The sequence below is a fragment of the Nuphar pumila genome, chromosome 13 (genome assembly GCF_984573655.1).
Source record: "Nuphar pumila chromosome 13, dmNupPumi1.hap1.1, whole genome shotgun sequence".
Classification (NCBI taxonomy): Eukaryota; Viridiplantae; Streptophyta; class Magnoliopsida; order Nymphaeales; family Nymphaeaceae; genus Nuphar; species Nuphar pumila.
The window spans coordinates 78,252,630-78,273,071 of NC_143261.1; the positions used below are offsets into that span (position 1 = coordinate 78,252,630).

At 42.7% G+C, this 20,442-nt stretch overlaps 1 protein-coding gene across 3 annotated transcripts in view; it reads left to right on the forward strand.

Moving 5' to 3' along the window:
• Positions 1 to 20,442, forward strand: part of LOC149818814 (uncharacterized) — a 250,458-nt gene that overhangs the window by 174,234 nt on the left and 55,782 nt on the right. For all 3 annotated transcript variants that reach the window (XM_089984377.1, XM_089984379.1, XM_089984378.1), the window contains 2 exons: positions 17,545 to 17,671; positions 17,823 to 17,938. In XM_089984377.1, coding sequence (XP_089840503.1) covers positions 17,545 to 17,671; positions 17,823 to 17,938 — 243 coding nt within the window. The remainder of the gene's footprint in view (positions 1 to 17,544; positions 17,672 to 17,822; positions 17,939 to 20,442) is intronic.

Genomic DNA, 20,442 nt, shown 5'->3' on the forward strand with positions numbered 1-20,442 from the left:
TGTGGCAATTTGCTATTAAAGAATAAATAAATCATAATAATGATGATGAATGATGATTTGATAACCGAACCTATGGGTCGGTTTGTTATGAACATATGAATGTCAGGACAGTGTATTGAGAGTCATGCATAAACCATCGAAGTTATGATATGAATCCACATGAAAAAGAAAACATAATATTGTTGCTCGACTGGTTTAAAGGCACCGGGGCATTCGTGCTTGACTGGTTTAAAGGCACCGGAGCACTTTGGGTGGGTTATGCAATTAATATGACAAAAGATTGGGACTGGTTTATACACCCTGGTAAAATGACTAAGGTTGGGAATTCTACTGCTATGATAGTAGAAGGAAGTTGGGGAAATGCCCCATACTTCGGGAACATAATTAAATGAAAAGATTAAACCCACTCAGATTCGGGCTTACCTTGGAGAGGGTAGGTGGTACAAAACTCTGGGGACATGTGTTTGTTTTCGAGCGTAAAGCGACTCGTTGGTCCCAGTCCTCAGAGTTGGGGGACCCGGACTACCAAATGTGTCCTAGGTGGTAGCTCCATGTTCTTCTGCAGAAGTTAGGGATGCATCCTGTTTTGGTTTTGGCCTTTGGGGGATTCTCTCGGTCACTGACCGCTCCCTTAGGATTTTCAGTCTCAGTTAGAATGTTCGGGTTAATAAAATACCCTTGAATAATATATCCCCGAACGTTCTCTTCTGTGATGGTTGCCTTGGCCCGTGTGTACCCGCGGGATAAGATAATACAAACACTATTTAGAACAGTTAGGTATCACAGTGAGTGGATTTATAAAAGGGACATTTGCATATTCTTTCAGCATGCTCTATATTTTGAATTTGAAATGAACTGAAATCCTGAAATGGGTAAATATGAGATGATTGAACCATTACATAAAAGGTATGTATGTTATTGTTATTGCTGTTGCATACTTACCTCACTTGCTTATTAATGTTGCATACCATGTTCTACCTACTCATGTGAATGACTGTTGATTACTGCTGTTGGTTTACGTGCTATTGTATATACTAAAGATTTACACTTGACACCCACATCACATACTAGACTCATGATGTACCTGCATTAAGAGTCACAGTTTTCCTACTTAGACGTGGTAGTCTAATTCCAATCAATTTACTATTTTTCAGGTAAAGACTAGGGTTTATGAGCGGCTGCGGGATGAGGCATTGGATCAAGATTTTTGGATCTATTGTTCCAGGGATAGTTGAGTTCATTTTATGTTTTTAAAACTCTGATGTCATTATTCCTTGATAAATGGAAGGAAATAAATGTGTTGGGTTTTCTCTCCACCGTAATGTCTCGAAATGCTTAACCCCATATCATTTCTTGTTTCTACTGTTATAAAAAAAAAAAAAAAAATCTTCAAATTTTGGGTTAAAAATTTCGGGGCGTTACAATACATAACATTTTCGTGTGCTGGCAGCTTATTGAAAGAAAATTTTTATGACATATTATGTATATATATGTACATGTTATTACAGGCTCGTTGCATAATCATAAAAATATATATATTGTTAAATCAATATTTTTATATTGGGTCTTGTGTTGTTGAATCTGTTTTAAAAGAAAAAAAAACAAATGAAACTAGTTAACAGGTCCAGCAGCTCTGAAAAATTAGCTTATGTTGGTTGATTACGAATTGATATGTCACACGGTCTGGTGTATGTTGGTATTTGTGTTTGGGTGAGACCGCCACAGTCTCGAATCATGGTAAAAAGAAAAAGTAAAACTGTGTGTGGTGCTCTTGTTAAGAAATTGTTGTTCTGCTGTGATAAAATTTTTGTTGGAGGTATAAACAGAACCTCACGAAATCCAGATTTGATGGCCTGTACAGTTGCTGCTGATATGGTGGACAGCATGTTAAAAGATTTACGTGGTTAAATTTGTGAACGAACTCAGACCTATTTACATGCGCAGATTTCCTTTGTAGTATATATAAGTATAAAAGACCTTGAATTCTTTGGAGTTAGCATGTTGGACATGGATTTAAAATTGACCCCTTATGTAGTTTCTGTATCTATACAGATTTAAAGTTCTCTTACTAAATCTGTTTATGGTACATGTCCAGCTGAGCACAAGAGTCGGTGTGAACCGAGCTCTTGTTGGGTATGTCGAAACCAAGGGTACGACTGAAATTCAAAGGAGAGATGGGTTTGGATTTCGGGTTGATCTGTGGAGGGGGCTCCTGAATGAGTCTACTGCCCTGTCCTCAATCCTGTACATTAGGATAGGTAGATCACAATCAGGATATATATATTTATATATATTCAAGATTTCAATTAATATCTTATGAAGCTTTTGGTTATCTGATTTTCTCTATTGATCTGATTATTCATAAGTTACCTATGTTTTGATACATGAAATGATTGAGTTTATGTTTAATATACAAATTTAGTTACGTGTTAATTATGTTGTTAATTTGGTTTCAATATATTGGCCGGGTCATTGCTTCTCAAATAAGACTACATTATATCTGTGTTAGTTCAGCTTTGCATGGTTATATTATTTTTACTCATGTGTAAGTGGTCATTTGCTTCATGATTGTTAAATTTCTTGGTAGCAAAATTGATTAATGTCTATGCCAGTAATTATGTAAATGTTGTTTTGCTTTTCATCATACTAGTTGTGAAACCTGGAATGTGAGCATGACTTGGTTATGGATAATTCTCCTTGGGTAGGAATACTGGAGTTATGCACTCCCACATTCAAAGAAGTTACTTTGATTTATATCTGTATGAGAGGTGTGTGACACACACATAGAGGAAATGCATCTGTTTAATAAACGACATGCATATAGTCGAGTATGATTGCATGAGTGTATATGCTTTTGGCATTATTGGCATAGTGTTATGGGTAAACACTACTTGGTTTTATTATGTGATGCATCGATGGCTTAAATGGACCATCATCGGCCTGGAGAGTCGTGGGTTTGGTTTTCTTTTACTTATGTTTTAAATGCATCACTTAAACCACATAAGATGGTTTGGGCACATTATTATACTGTTCTAGTGGTTTATACGGGCTAGAGTCCCGAATGGGTCCCTGCAAGGGCGGATGCGGGGTTTTCACTTTACTTTTGCATATGTGTGGCAAACTTAAAGAAATGGACTTAATGAATAAGAACAGTGTAATATACATTCTGGGATATCTCATCTGGAGTATGAGAATCTTAGATATCCGGTCTTGGGGAGACTGTGAGGATACAAAAACTCCGTGTGCGTTGTTGCCCCTGAACCCGATATTGAGGTTCTTCTCCTGGCCACGGTTTTAGGGAGAGCCCGCCACTTTACCCGGGAGTGGTGTGTTAATCACAGCTGTGAGTTTGTTTTGGTATACCAAGAAGGTGGCGCCAATGGATGCTGTTTTCTCTGGTGTCCCCGACTTTGGATGCTGTTTTCCAAGGTTCCGATGGATGGTGCTGTTTCCTGATATCGGTCGTGGGCTAAGTTTGGAACCCGGTAACAAAATACAAATTGTGTGTGAAGCTACCCCGGGAACCCTACTTAACCTCGGGGATTGTACCCGTTTGGTGTATCCGCGGGCCACTGTAATTAAAAAGAGGAACTTAAGGATGTGTGCATTTAATAGGACATGCATATGGAAAGAGGAAAACTTAAATGGAAGATAATAAATGGGTCATGCATTGCACACAAATCATGCATATTCCTGCTATGCATTAGTTCATGCATATTTACCTGTTCACTTAGTTGTTTATGTTGATCATTGTATGATGTTGATCTATTTTACATTTAATTGCCTTATTGATTAAGTTATGATAAATGTTGCATATTTCGTGTTCCCTCCTGTTAACTGTTTAATTATGCATGAATGGTTAATTGACTTAAGAATTGAGTATAATTGTATTCCTCAAAATATTACATGGATCTTATTTATGTTTTTTTTTTCTTATTTGATTCATTAGGGAAACCTGTACACAGAATTCTTCGGATTTCTGACCCTCTTATTTTATTGGTTTTTCCCAGGCACAGGTGATCAGTGAAGTCGACTAGCTTCTGAGAGATACGAGGGTCACATTTGTTTCAGACGACTTCACTTACGGACAGAGTGGCTCTACTGTTATTTTCTTTTAGTTCTTCTGATTTCCTGCAGTTTGATATTTCATTTTTGACATGGAACATATTACTCTTATTGATTCATTAATAAAAGAATTCAGTGGATTGGTTATGATTGATAAATGTAAGTTGCTTTGTGGTGTGTGGTTATCCAACTGAAATTGGAACTGTAGGGACCCCAGTTTTGTTGGAGTCTGTGAACTCATTTATAACTGCGGAATATAACTTTTGCTTATGTACCAGCACAGCTGGATTCTAAATATTTGACTCTCGGAATAAAGATTTATGTTCTTGTCTTTGTTTCTATACTTATGCCTACTTGTACGTCTTTAGTGTTTTTGACTTTAATCTTGGTTGCTTTTTAAGGATGGCGGGAAACTCAAGCCACAGCATGGCCGATGAGTTGCGTGAACAGAGGGGATTCATGATGGATACCCTCAACTCCTTAGCTGAGGCGATTCGTAACCAGGGTCGCCCCCATCAGGATCCGGGTTCCCTTGCTGGGAATGCACCAACCGCCACATATGAAAAATTTCTGAAGCTGGACCCTCCTACTTTCTCTGGCAAGGTTGATCCTGACTTGGCGGAAAGTTGGGTTAAAGAGGTGGAACGGGTGTTCCAAGTGTTGTCCGTTCCTGAGGATAAGAAGACAATGTTCGGGTCCTTTCGTCTGAAGGTCGACGCTCGCGAATGGTGGGACACTACGCGGGAGGTGCAGTTTTCGGGTGCTGAGGTGATTCCGTGGGAGGCCTTCCGAAGGGTTTTTCTCGGAAACTATTTCCCTCCTCATGCGAGGGAAAAGAAGAAGGTGGAATTTCTGGAACTGTGCCAAGGCAGCTTAAGTTTGAACGAATATATCGCCAAATTTCAACGGTTGGAGCGCTATTGTCCTCACCTATTCGAGGATGATCATGAGCGGGCCGGGAAGTTTATTCGCGGACTGAAGGAAGGACTCAGGCATAGGGTTCTCAGCAGTATGCCCGCGACTTTTTCTGCGGCAGTAGCAGCAGCCACCCTACTGAACGAGGATTGGGAGCGTTCAAAAAGTGTGCAAGCCAAGAAGTCAACCGCGTCAGGTGGTGAGCAAAAGAAGACCTTTTCCGGCGGCCCAGGGCAGCGACCCCCTTTTCCAGTGAAGACTGAAGCAGGGAAGAAACAGTTTCCTCCAGCAAAACGCCAGCGACAACAGGGCCCTCCACCGCCCAGGCAACCGTCGAGTGATAACTGCCCCAGGTGCAAGAGGCCTCATGTGGGACAATCTTGTCCGCGGGACACTGGCAGATGCCTGTACTGTGGCAAGATGGGTCATTTCATACGCGACTGCCGGAAGAAAGCAGCAGATGACCTCAAGCGAACCGGCAACGTATCCCAGCCTCCTCGACCACCTCATCAGCAGCAACAGCGAGCACAACCAAGCAGTGGCAGAGAGCCGGGTCGAGTTTATGCAGCCTCAGTCGATCAATTGACCAAAGGAGATCTCGTTCAAGGTACCATTCTTGTTGCTGATCAAGCAACTTTTGCACTCTTTGATTGTGGTGCCACACATTCGTTTGTTTCAGAAAAATTCGTAAAACAATTGCATATAACGGTAAAAACGCTTGATAATGCATTAGACGTGTATAACCCCGTTGGGAAGAACACGGTTTGCACCACTTACATACCGGAATTGGATGTAGTGGTGGCAGAGCGGCACTTGCCTGCTTGTGCTATCCTGCTGGAGATGACTGAATTTGACGTCATCCTAGGCATGGATTGGTTGCATAAGTATCATGCCAAGATCTTTTGCTATGATGGCAAGATCGTTTTATCACCTCCAGGCTCTTCGAGAGTAGAATTCAGAATCCCCAGACCTGTTCGAGTAAGCCGGATGATCTCGGCGCTTAAGGCACAGAACTTCTTGCGGAAGGGATGCACTGCCTTTTTGGTTAGTGTTATCCAGTCAGATCCAATGCCCATTCCCATCAGTGAGCTTGATATTGTTCGCGATTACCCCGACGTTTTTCCTAAAGAGCTGTCGGGACTTCCACCGTCTCGTGAGGTAGAATTCAGTATTGAATTGCTACCAGGTACGACACCAATCTCCAAAGCACCCTATAGAATGGCGCCAGCTGAGCTTGAGGAGCTGAAAAAGCAGTTGCAGGAGTTGTTGGATCAGGGATTCATTCGCCCCAGCGTTTCTCCTTGGGGAGCTCCTGTGCTCTTCGTGAAGAAGAAGGACGGGACCTTGCGGTTGTGCATCGACTATCGAATGCTCAACCAGACCACAATAAAAAACAAGTACCCATTGCCGCGTATCGAAGACTTGTTCGATCAGTTGCAGAAGGCCAAGGTTTTCTCGAAAATCGATCTTAGGTCCGGATACCATCAACTCAGAATTAGGAATGAGGATATTCCTAAGACGGCCTTTCGGACGAGATACGGACATTACGAGTTCACAGTCATGCCGTTCGGACTGACCAATGCCCCCGCAGCTTTCATGGACTTGATGAATAGGGTGTTCAAGCCATTTTTGGACACCTTCGTGATCGTGTTCATCGACGACATCTTTGTGTACTCAGAAAGTCGAGAGCAACATCGAGAGCACCTAGCAATTGTGTTGGAGACCTTGCGAAAGGAACGTTTGTATGCCAAGTTCTCTAAATGTGAATTCTAGCTCAAGGAAGTTATGTTTCTGGGACACGTTATTTCTAAAGAAGGAGTGTCCGTAGACCCTGCTAAGGTGGAGGTTGTACTTAGTTGGCAGCAACCAAAGAACGCACGTGATATCAGAAGTTTCCTTGGACTAGCGGGTTACTACAGAAGATTCATTCAGGATTTTTCTAAAATTGCGTTACCCTTGACGAAGTTGCTGAAGAAAGAGACTAAATTCTTATGGGACGAGAAGTGCGAGGCGAGTTTTCAGTTGTTGAAGGAGCGACTTACCAGTGCTCCTATTTTGACCTTACCTTCTGGTAAGGGCGGATTCGTGATTTATACTGATGCCTCTGGGTCAGGCCTAGGGGCCGTGCTGATGCAGAATGGGAAGGTGATCGCTTACGCTTCTCGACAACTTAAAATCCACGAGAAGAACTACCCAACTCACGATTTAGAGTTAGCGGCAGTGGTGTTCGCACTGAAGATATGGAGACATTACTTGTATGGGGAGCAGTTTGAAGCATTCACCGATCATAAGAGCCTTAAGTACCTATTTTCGCAGAAGGAATTGAACATGAGACAACGGCGTTGGCTTGAATTCTTCAAGGATTACGACTTCACCCTCTCCTACCACCCAGGAAAGGCGAACGTCGTGGCTGATGCCCTCAGCCGCAAAGCACCGGAAGTTTCGATTAATGCTTTATTTGCTGGATGGAGGTTGGTCGAAGACCTAGCCTCATGGGAACCTTTCGCGATCACTCAAGGTTCAATCGGTCTATCCCACCTTGTTGCTCAACCTGAGCTACTTGCGAGGATCATCAATGGACAGAAAACGGATGCACACTACAAGAAGTTGAAGGCTCAAGCGGTATTGGCAGATACACCTTTTCGTCTGAAGGAGGATGGAAGTATATGGTTGAGGGAGCGCCTTTGGGTTCCTGACGACCCGATTCTTCGAGATGAAATTTTGGCGGAGGCCCACAAGTCTAGATACACCATTCACCCGGGTAGCACGAAGATGTTCAAGGACCTACAACGCAGTTATTGGTGGAGCGGTATGAAGCGAGACGTGGCTGAGTATGTCTCGAGGTGTTTAACGTGTCAGCAAATCAAGATCGAGCACCAGAGACCCGGTGGGGTCATGCAGCAAATAGAGATCCCTCTATGGAAGTGGGAAGATGTTACCATGGACTTCATAGTCGGTCTACCGAGGACGCGGAGGAAGCATGATGCGATTTGGGTGATAGTCGATAGACTCACCAAGTCTGCTCACTTCCTACCTATCCGTCTCAACCAATCGTTGGATAGTCTCGCTGATCTCTATGTTAGAGAGATTGTGAGATTGCACGGTGTTCCAGTCTCAATTATCTCCGATCGTGATCCTAGATTCACTTCAAGGTTTTGGGGACAACTTCAGTTGGCGTTGGGCACAAAGTTAAAGTTTAGTACTGCGTTTCACCCTCAGACTGACGGGCAGTTGGAACGTACGATTCAGACCTTAGAAGACATGCTTCGAGCCTGTATGATGGACTGGAAGGGAGAGTGGGATTCCCACATCAGTTTGGCGGAGTTCGCGTATAACAACAACTATCATGCGAGCATCGGGATGGCCCCATACGAAGCTTTATATGGGAGGCCATGTCGATCACCTGTTTACTGGGACGAGGTTGGCGAACGAAGTTTGGAGGCACCTATAGTCTTGCAACACTATACTCAACAAATGCAGATGATTCGAGAACGACTCCGTACCGCTCAGAGTCGGCAGAAAAGCTATGCAGATAGACGCCGACGAGAGCTTACCTTCGATATTGGCGAGATGGTTTTTGTTAAGGTATCTCCGACGAAAAGCGTATTTCGGTTCGGAAAGAAGGGAAAGCTAAGTCCTAGATACGTCGGACCGTTCGAAATCCTGGAGCGGATTGGAGAAGCAGCTTACCGCGTGGCGTTACCTCCGCAGTATGCTCAGATCCATAATGTTTTTCACGTATCCATGTTGAGGAAGTATGTTCACGATCCATCGCACATCATTCATTATGATGATGTGGACATTAGAGGGGACTTGACATTCAAAGAAAGACCAGTGGAGATCATTGACCAAGTGCTTAGATCAAAGACCATTTCCTTTGTAAAGGTTCGGTGGCAACATCATGGAATTGACGAATGTACTTGGGAACCTGAGAACGATATTAGGGAAAAATACCCTGACCTGTATTTTGATTCTTCAAGGTAATAAATATTTCGCGGACGAAATTCTTTTAAGAGGGGTAGGATGTAAACCCCATATAAAAAAAAAATTTAAAATTTGTTTGGACCCGGGCCGGGTCGGGTCCGGACCCGACCCGACCCGACCCGGGCCCCTTTTTTATTTTAGGGTTTTTAAAAAAAACCCGAGCAGTCGGGCGCCGCAACCCCCCTTCTCCCCCCTTCGTTTCCGGGCTGGATAGGGAAACCCATCGAGGGTTTCCCCATTCAGGTGCCCCCCCTGCGCCTTTAAGAGAGAGGTTGGAGGGCGAGGGGAGTCTCGCCTCCCTCTCGCAACCCTCGTCCCTCCCCCTCCGCGCCGGTCTCCTCCTTGCTGCGCACGCCGCCGACGCCGGCCACCACTCCCAGGTTAGTACTCTTCTCTTCTCCTCCCTCTTCTCCTCCTCACCCCCCTCCCTGTCACCTCGCCGGGAGGCCGGCAGGCGGCTCACAGCCACTGCCGCGGCCTCCCACCGCCTCCCTGTGTCACCAGGGCCCCGACAGGTGGCCTACGCGGCCCCTGTCGTCCCCGTCTCCCTCTGCGATTCGCCGGTGGCCCCTGCGGCACCCCTTTTTGCTGCCACCTTGTGGCTTTCGGCAGGGGCTGGCCCCCTGCCGTCTTGTGCTGTCGGCAGGGGTGGCCCCTTGACGACCTGTGTTGTCGGCAGGGGCTCAGCCCCTGCCACTTCGTGCGGTCGGCAGGGGCTCAGCCCCTGCCACTTCGTGCGGTCGGCAGGGGTGGCCCTTGCCGACCTGTGTTGTCGGCAGGGGCTCAGCCCCTGCCACTTCGTGCTGGCGGCAGGGGTTGGCCCCTGCCGACCTGTGCTTTCGGCAGGGGCAGGCCCCCTGCCCTCCATGTGCTTCTGGCAGGGGTTGGCCCCCTGCCATCCTTATGCTTCCGGCAGGGGCTGGCCCCCTGCCATCCATTGCTGTCGGCAGGGGCTCAGCCCCTGCCACTGTGTGCTGTTGGCAGGGGTTGAGCCCCTGCCACTTCTTGTTGTCGACAGGGGCTCAGCCCCTGCCACTTGGTGGTTGTCGGCAGGGGTTGGCCCCCTGCCGCTACGCTATGTTTAGGCAGGGGCTTGTCCCCCGCCGCTTCTCTGTTTTCGGCCAGCAGGGGCACACCCCTGCTGCCTCTCTTTTCCTATAGGCAGGTCTGTCTTTCTTTTTCTCCGCATTATTATTAACATAGCATTGTTGCAGACCTCGCATCGGACCCCCCGCTCTGGCTCCGCGGCCCGAGCCTCGTATCATCTACACACGTAGACGCACGCAGTTGCACGACATCCCGAGGTAGGGGAAAGTCGCACGAATAGTATGTATGAACAAAATAAAATAAGACTTCTGAGATAGAATAGTTATTTTGCATACTTGTGTATCTGAAGAAATGTTGACTGGTCAAAGTTTACTATTTATGATTCTTTTGAAATTGCATAATGTAAATTCCTTGGGTAGACTCATCAAGTAGTTTAATTGGCATGCCTGTTTACGTGTAAGATTACTTAACTGATAATTGTCTATTTTGCATGATTACTCCTTTAAAACTGCATACTTAAGGTAGACTTTGTGAATAGACTCGGAATGCACTGCAATTGCTATTGTAATCGAACCTTAAGGCAGGTACGGTATGAATTTTATGTAAGATCATGGAGTGTATTGAAGTATGAAATTTACACTTTATTGGTTTTGATGTGATAATATCGGCCTCCACGGGCGAAATTGCTCAGAAAAGCAAAACATGTCATGTAGGAAACAAAAGAGTCATAAACCATTATGTTGCCCTCTCATCGTAATTGTACCTCTAGGAAGGTACGATCGTACTTTTGGACAAGTACGTCCCATGTGGGTTACGATGGTGGAATGATGAGGTTGTGGCAACCTCGATGAGTGCAATTAGCAAAATGCTGAGCTCACATAAAATGGTGACCATTTCGCCTTCACAGGCAAGATGCTCGAGTGGGTCTAATGGACCAGAGCATGTAGGATGGGGCGGCGGTTAAGAAACCCCCGTCGTACCCATCCGATCTTCACGGTTCATCAAGGGAGAGGATGGATGGTACAAAGACTCCGATGGACAGGTTGTTAACAACCACCCCACGAGCAAAAGACTCGGTTTTCCCCAGTCATCGGAGTTAGGGGAATTGGGATTACCATAAATTATCCTAGGTGGTAACTCCCAGGCACTTCTGCAGAAGTTGGATGCATCCATGGGCCACGAATGCCTTTGGGGATTTACTCTCTTGGTCACTGACCGTCCCCTTAGGAGCAGACTCAGTCAGCCATCTGGGTTAATGAAAACACCTGACATAATAAACCCCCGGATCGGTCTCGGCTGTTTCTATGTTTCGCGTCTGTGCGTACCCACAGGCCAGTTAATATCAGAACTTAAAGAATATATCCATGAATAGTTGTAGATGGCTAAGACTTACACTGCTTCAACTAACATCTCTTTGCACTTATTACTTTTGTTAGAATAGACTAAAATTGTTTTAATTGCTTAAATATCATAACTGCTTATCTCATGAATGCCCTGTTTTGTTTTATTCTACTTATCTGTTTCGTGCACTTACTGGTTTGTTATGAAACTGACTCATTTCATGGGCAGGTGAGGAGTAGGACTTTACTGGCAGCCGATGGCGTGGTGCAACATGGATCAAGATTTGTCTTCTTTCTGCTGGCGGCTTGGCTCTGAGACTTTTTGGAATTTTTCTTAGATTTATTGAACTTTGGAATAAAATGCTCATTTTGTAATAAACTGCAGATTTTAATCGATTGTCTTATTTCTTAAATTCCTTTAAGATGTTGTACATGTGAATGATGGTTTTTCAGCTAACGTACCCAGGATTGTTGACTTGTGTTCCTTTCTAAATGTCTTCTGCTGTTGTTTTTAAATATTAAACTTTAAATCTTTGAAAGGTTTTTTTTATAAGGTTTTCGAAATCACAAGTCGAAATTTTGGGGCGTTACACACTACATCTAAAAAGAATCGAACCAGTGGCCCAGTCCAAACTGGGTCTAGCACACGGCCAGACCCACCCAGCCGACCCAGTGGGCTGGGTCAGGTACTCAGCCCAGTCGACTGAGTACCTGGGCCCTAAGCATGAAAAATTTCTGTTAACTCTGTTTTTTTTTTCTTTTTCTTTTTCAAAAGATTACATTTATATCTAATTTATTACACAGCAACCTTCAAGAGTATGGAAATACATGGATTTCTTCCATGGATTTTAGAGTAAATGTCTAGATTTACTCATCCCTAGGCTTTTACACCAAAATACTTACATGGAAATCGAACCCATGTTCGTTTTCCTCACTTAACCCAAAGGAAAAACCCGTACCTTTACAATCTGATGTTTTGGGGGTTGCGGCTGACGTGAGGAGGCGAGCTATTCCACCGGCCTCGACTGCTCCAGTGTCGTGATGGTCGCACGCAAGGGAAGAGGACAGGAGAAGAGGGCTGGTGGTGGCTGCAGCTTTCCGGCGACCCCCAGCCTTCCACTGTACGCCCACACGAGAGAGAGATGAGGGAATGGAGAAACAAGGGAGACGAGGGAAGAGGGTGAGACCCCCCCCCCCCCTCTTCCACTTCCCATTTATCGCCGAACCCCCCCCCCCCCCTTTTCTTGCCGAGATGGGTGGGGGTTTCGGTTACGCCTGCGTAACCCCCCCCCCCCCCCTCTTTCCCCTTTTCTGCTCTGCTACAACCCTATCGGGCAACCCTTATCGGGTTGCCCCTTTCTTTAAAAGGGTTACACAGGGGGTGCGGCTCGGGTCCGGACCCGAGGCCCGTAACCCGACCCCCAACCATATGGATCCATCAGTTGGATCCGAATGGATCCAACTGTGGATCCTCGGATAATTAAAAAAATAAAAATTTAAATTATATTATTAGTTTTATTATGAATATGGATATAAAGACCATTTTATGGATCTTAGATCCATATGTTGGATCCATTTAGATCCAAACACGGATCCAACCTTAAATACTCGGTTTTTCTTTTCTTTTATACTATTAATTATTTATTTAACTATTATAAGTATAGTTTTAATACCCCATTGTGGGTTATTTACACGTTCTTTTATGGATCCGGTAATGGATCCGAGGCCCAAATTTAGAAAAATACTCGTTGTTTTCAAATAAATTTAAATAAATAAATTACAAAATTTGAGGTTATTACAAAAAATATAGAAAAGATGTGCACGAAGGCACTCTCACAACACTTGAACAAATACGCAAAAGCGTAAAAATAATAAACATGCACAATGGCATGTATTTTATAGAAGGAACCGAATGCTTGAGACTCTCAAGCTATAGAAAAACAAGAGGGGATCACCCCTATTTATACAAGAAGGAGAGGGTGCAAAGGGGCTCCCAAAGGAGTCGTTGGGGAGCCCCCAACGATCACTTTTGTGACCGTTGGGGACCCCCCAACGACTCTATTGGGGGATCCCCAATGCACCTTTTATGAAAAGGTGAAAAGAAATAAAAATAAAACAATAAAAAGGATAAAAAATAAAAAGAAAAGATACAACATATTCCTATTGGAATATGCGCAAAAAGAAAATTTACAATAATACCCTTATCGGGTGAACAAAAAGAAAATAATATATAAATATATATACTTATATATATAGAGAGATACTTATACATATAAATATTATATGTACATGTATCTCTAAGTATATAAGTATATATATTTATATTTACATCAACGATTTTAGGAGGAGATACATTTTAACAGGGGGTTGCACCATTGCCTGACAAAGCAGAAGAGAGGCAGGGGGCTTCGCCCCTGCCTGTCGAACATGCACGGAGGCAGGGGCTTGGCCCCTGCCTGAAGAAATGCGAACAGGCAGGAGGCCAAGCCCCCGCCTGATGCCAGAGAAGAGCGAGGCGAGGGGGCTTGCCCCTGCCTGTCGAAAAACAACGGAGGCAGGGGCGATGCGCCTACCTAAAGAGAGAAGAGGCACAGGGAGAAGAGGCACAGGGAGGGGGCTCGACCCCTCCCCTGCCGTAACAAGGAACAAGGAGGGGCTCGACCCCTCCCCTGCCGTAACAAGGAACAAGGAGGGGCTCAACCCCCCCCCTGTCAAAAAAAAGAGCAGGGAGGGGCTCGACCCCCTCCCCTGCCGTAAGGAGATAAGGAGATGCAGGGAGGGGCTCGACCCCACCCCTGCAACCCGAGGGCACCGGGAGGGTAATCGACCCCTCCCTTACCAAGCACGACACAACCGCCCCTCCCTCGCTAAGAGGAGTCGCAGTGCCCCTCCCCTGAACAACGGGGGTGCAGGGAGGTGGCAGGGGCTCGACCTCTGCCCACCCAATCGAGAAAAAGAGAGGGCGACAGGCGAGGAGGGGTGCTCGGCACCACCCTCCTGGTAGACTCAGAGAGAGAAGCAAGGGGGGAGTCCCCCTGCCGACGACAGGGGGCTCTGCCCCCCTATCAGTCGATCCCAAGATAAGGGTAGGGGGTAACCCGCTGCCGATGACAGGCGACGACAGGGGGCATTGCCCCCCTGTCGGTCGACCCCTTACGGAGAAGAAGAAGAGGAAGAGGAGGCGGGAGGAAAAGAAAAGAGGGGAGGTGGATGCGTACCTGGGGTCGCCGGAAGGAGGGTTGTTGGCGTGTGAGCGTCGTCGGCGCCTTCGCTGCAGAGAGAAGGAAGAAGGTGGTAGCCGGCAGTGGATGGGGTCTCCAGCGAGCCAACGAGGGAGAGTCGGGGGGAGAGATGGGAATCGGGAGGTCGAGAGAATGAGAGAGCGGGAGAGAGACGGTGAGGGGGGTTTCGTATTTGAAACCCCCTGCCTCGCTGTCTATAGAAGACCCGATGGAGGCGGTTAGGTTGTGCCTGACCGCCTCTCCTTTTGGATCCGGGTTGGGTCCAAATTTGGATCTGACCCAGGTCCAACAAATTTTTTTCCGCCTATTACATTATGTATGTTGAGGTTTAGTTGCTTCATATTATGAAATGTGCATGTTCACGTATGCATGCATAGAATTCATGTTTTGTTTACGCATGCTTCGAGGTTCAATTTACGAAGTGTAATGTTCTTTGTGGCGATGATATGATGTGTATGATAATATGCTTCTGTATGGTATGATTTAAATGCCACGTGAAATAAAATTATGAATGCATGCGATAAATGTTTAAGTTCAATAGTGAACTTTGGTTCATGAAGCCTTATTGGTTAAATGTGTGATTTTATAATTTTAATGACATATGAAGTGATGTATGATGTGATGCTTTGATTGTATACATGCTTATGCCCGTATTGATGGCTATCGACTCTGAGAGTGGTCAATTGTATTGATGCATGTATCACAATAGTTTTCACTGAATAAGGTACCCGTTGTGGAACTGTTCTCAAAGGATACTATGTGAGGGTGTGCATGACCAGATCAGGTAATCCGACTAGAGCGGTAAGTCTCTGTGAGGAAGTGCATTATTCAAGAGCGGGTAGCCCGGGTAACTCCTTGTGAGGTTATACATTTCTCAGACCAGGTAATCCGGTGTGGATTTTGTAAATCTTTATTATGAATAAATGAAATGTTACGATGAATTGTGATGATCTTCTGAGTTGATTGAGATAACCAGTTATGAATCTATAGATTTAGCTTTTCTATTATAGCATGATTATATATTGAACTCGGATATGATAATCAGATCCTTATTGATTTTAGATCTTGATATGAGGTTATGATTGTGACGTTTATGTTAGCGTATAGGTGAATGACACATCACGCCTACAAATGACTAGTTTTGACTTATTAGGTGAATGATACATCACGCCTACATAGTTTCATTGCAAATGATTACATTATGATTGTCTGAGTAAATATATCACACCTATCTATCATGATTGATGTGTATCATGAATATCTAACTAAATTACTTATAAGGTATGTATGTGTGTTTCACGTTGGAATGGTCAAATGTGATTTGACTTATTGTTTATAAGAATTATGAATGCATATGAAAATGATGCAGTGATCTGAATGTCTTAAATGCATATATATATATATATATATATATATATATATATGCGATGACTTGTATGACTCGAATGCATATAGATTATGCTTTATTACGTGGGTTAAGGTTGAATAGAATATTAAGTGATAAAATGCTTTTAAATGTTTTATGTTCGAATGCTTGAAATGAATGACTCATAGGACATTGTTCCCTTGTCTATCACTTGACGATGGATGAATAATATATCTTTACCTTTAAAAATGCTTGATATGTTTTCTTTAAGTTTGAGTTTTGGTTGCTTTACCAGACTTTAGCGAGTCTGACCCCGTTTTATGGGGGACAGGTAATTGAGGTAAAGTATGATGAGTAGTTGGAGCGAAGGGCTGGTCGAGCTGCATCCTCGAGGGTCCACTCTTACCTTGCGATCTTGGTATTCATGATCTTTTCGTTTTTAATACTTGATCATGTAGAGACTGAAGTATTTTTTCATACTCTGATTTGGAATGAAATTAAAACTCTTCATATTTCAGTCTTATATTGTATGTAGTCTTATATTGTATGTGGTTTGAGATGTGTATATCCCGTACATTTTGATTTGATTGTTATCTTTAATGTAACCGCGCCCAAAGTCTTAACCGTTTTTAAAAATTGTTTTCGCATTATAAGATCTGATTTACTTATACTTATAAAAAAAATTTGGTTTCAAAATTTCAATATTTGAACTATAATAAGGTTAAAATTTTGGGGCATTACATTGAGACAACTTGCGATAGCACGATGACGTGATGAGTTCAAGGCGAAACCCTTTCCCTGACGTTACGCTCCAGAGGACATTTTGGTATAGAGCTTCTTTGAAAGCCTCTTTTGTTTAAACTCTGAATTATCAAAACTGTGTTACCAAAAATTCGTTCTTCTTTTTATTTTAATAAGTATATATTTGAGTTGCAAATCGGTTTGTAAAGGGAAGTTTGCGCTTTAATGCGCCCAAGGTTCAAACATGATTTTTCCGTTGAACTCCTGTTTCAAACTCTGATAAATAATCGATTTCAAAGCTTTCGACCTCTTTCATAAAAGGTTTTAAGTCTAGGATTTTGGGGCGTTACACAACGACTCTATTGGGAGCTCCCATATGGTCTCTCTCTCTCTCTCTCTTGTACGTGTATAGATAGGGGTAATGGCCCCCTTCATTCTTCAATGCTTTTAGCTCAAGCATTTGCTCAATAAACATATATTTTTTACCTTTTGTGTAGCCATTGGTTGCTCTTGCCATTGTTGACTCTTTTATTGTCCCATTTTGGATTTGTGCATGTGCACTTTGTGTTTGTGATCTTGTAAGCCCTTAGAGGCCTTGTGTTTTATATTTTCCCATATCTCATTACATGACACCCATACCCAAGACCAATATTTGTGGCTATGACTTTATCAATGCATCACTTCCAAAGTTTTGCATATTTACTTTGAAATAGCCAATTCAAGATTTTCCTTTCTTGTCGTAATAAGCTTCATGTGGATGGAGTAGGAGGATGTTGTATTTGATCATTATGTTTGTCATGAAACAATGACTGTATCCTAAGTGCTTTTTTCATGTTTGATGCAGGTGATATCTTTCATGCAGCTCCAAATATAGATCATTCACAGGAATTCGTACGCAAGGATATAAAGGGTTGGTTGAATTGGCTGCGGAACGATATTGGTTTTGATGGATGGAGACTTGATTTTGTGAGGTGCATGATATTTTTTACATTTTAATATGCTTCTATTTTCAATTTTAATGATTTTGTTCTGTTATTCATGGTATCAATCATCTGCACCATTTGAAGAGGAGGTTTTGTTTATCGAAAAACAGAACATCAGTTACAACTTCCTTGTTTGCAGGGGATTTTCGGGTCATTATGTGAAAGAGTATATTGAAGCTTCAAATCCTGCATTTGCTATAGGAGAGTATTGGGACAGTTTGGCTTATGAAGGTGGCAATCTGTGCTATAATCAAGGTAGTCTTTTTCCCACATAAATTTTATTTTTTAGTAGGAATTATGACAGCTATATTGCAATCTTGTTCTTCCCGGAGGATCTAATGCACCATGAATGTATCTTTTAGTTTGTGCTCTAACTAGAGTTCGTGAGATTATTATTGTTTTTTTGTTGTTATAATAATTATTATTATTATTTGAAATCTTAACCATTGATGTTTTACCTTTGGCTGATGCAACATGTGGTGATATATGCTTCACCATTGCCATGCCAGCATCATGATGATGTGATTGTTGTCTTCACAAATTTGTCTGGTGCTCTTTTGTTGCTTCTTTTTGTTGGGTTTAATTGTTTCTTGTTTTGTAACTACTTGTTTGGTGAAAGGTGTTTATGAATTACAATTAGTATGACTTAAATATTTATTGTTCTTTTTGTTAATCTTGATACAAGAATGCATATTTTCTCTCTTTTCTTGTTGTTTTCCTTCCATCTTAGCAATCATTGCATGGTACCAGAATAGTAGGAGGATCTCTCCATGCAAAATTGGTCCTCTCTCTCTCTCTCTCTCTCTCTCTCTCCTTTTTCTTCCTTTTATTTTTGTGGCTACTATTGATAGCACCATTAATACAACTGCTGATGTAACCCTATATCTTTTCTTTTGTGTTACTTGAGTATTTTTTTTACTCATTGCATAATTTTTCTTGCAAAGCATAAAATTTTATGCTAGGTAACATGGGCACGTCCCTAGGGACGTGGTGTTGACATGGATATGAATGCCAGGTATGGTTCTGGTCAAACCTAACGCAAGCCTGACCCACAAATTTTTTCTTTAACAGTTTGACTAAGGTCAAAGAGGAGGGAACATTTTAGTCCCGCCCCTTGATCGAACTACATGAGAACCTTTGCCACACCCTTCCAACCCCGGCCCACTTAGTGACCCCTGGCCACCATTCACCCCGGGGCAGCCACATATATATATATATATATATATAGAGAGAGAGAGAGAGAGAGATGTACCCATATCCATCATTACCCTTCTTGTTCTTGTTCTTGTTCTTCTTCCTCTTTCTTCTCCTCCATCTTCTTCCCCTTCTTGAGTGCGAGCAAGGGAGAGAGGGTGATGAAATATGGTTTTGTTCGCCCTCCCTTTTCTCCTTGTCAAACTTTTGGATCTTGTTTAGCACATTCTATTTATTATTTTCATGTCTTAAAATCGACTCATTATGATTTCTTATATCATTTTTAAACCACCCTTATTTTCTTGAAGTGTGAGCCGTTGATTTTGACCGTCTCAAAAATAGAGACTTAGTGTATTAGACGGTAAGACCTTCTAATATAGTAAATAAACTATGCTAAACACATCTGGATGGTTAGATTTACCATTTGGTTGCTAGATCTATATAAAAAAGAGTGTGCACCACTGTATGTATGGTATCATGGTACAAAACAACCATATATTTTCCAATATATATGTATATATGTGTGTGTAGTTGCAATCTTGTATGCACATTTTAAAAGATTCTTGTGTTGTACCTTCCGTACTTTCACATGCACCAGTACCTTTGAGACATTACATTAAAGAGGAGGTGAGAAGGCATCACCCTTGTTACAGTAAAGATTGTGTTATCCTATAACCTATTTGATTTTGCATGTTCTAAGATGGTTCTTGGTTCAGTCATTTTCATGAGGATCAATTGTAGATGTTTTGGTATAATGAGAATTGAGGCAGGCTCTAAGGACTTCTGTTTGAAGATGTGCTGATTCCCTTCCAGCCATGTTTTCCACCATGCTGATAAAAGCCATCGCTTCCAAATAATCCTCTGTTTCTTTTCTGTAGTGACCGGGTCCCTAGCAGCAATTTAAGGCTGCAGTCTCCTAATGCATACAAAGGACTACATTCTATTAAGGTCAATGATGATAGGTTGAAGGAAGGAAAGAAGAAGTAGAAGAGTACAGAGGAAGAAAATAGCACTTCATTGTTAGGCACCTTCTCATTTACCCTCTTTTATGTATTACAAGTCAAAGAACAGAAAGTGGATGAAATTCCCCTGTATACTATACTACTACATGCACAAAAATGGTAAAATGACAAAAATACCCCTGTCAACTCCTACTGTAAGAATATTTTTAACACTCCCTCAAGTTGGAGAGAAAATATTAAGCTCCCCAACTTGCCAATTATCACTGTGGTCTTGATCTATTTACAAGTCCTAGTTGGAGGAGTGTGCTAAAGTGGTGTATCTGAAACTACTCTTATACGTTTTCCCTTATGAAGTGACAGCTAATATTTATATGAATTCTCATATGGTAAACAGGATATGAGGCAATTTGAATAGTTTTGTGATTGTTATAGTATAAAAAAATATTTTTTTAAAATTTTAACTCTAATACTTGTTAAAATGTGTATATATATACTTGTATATATACGTATATGTTATGTATAAAATATTTTAGAATGTATATTTTTTAGGTTTTTGTATTTTTATTTTTTGTTATGGGCATAATGGACTTTTTCCATTATAGC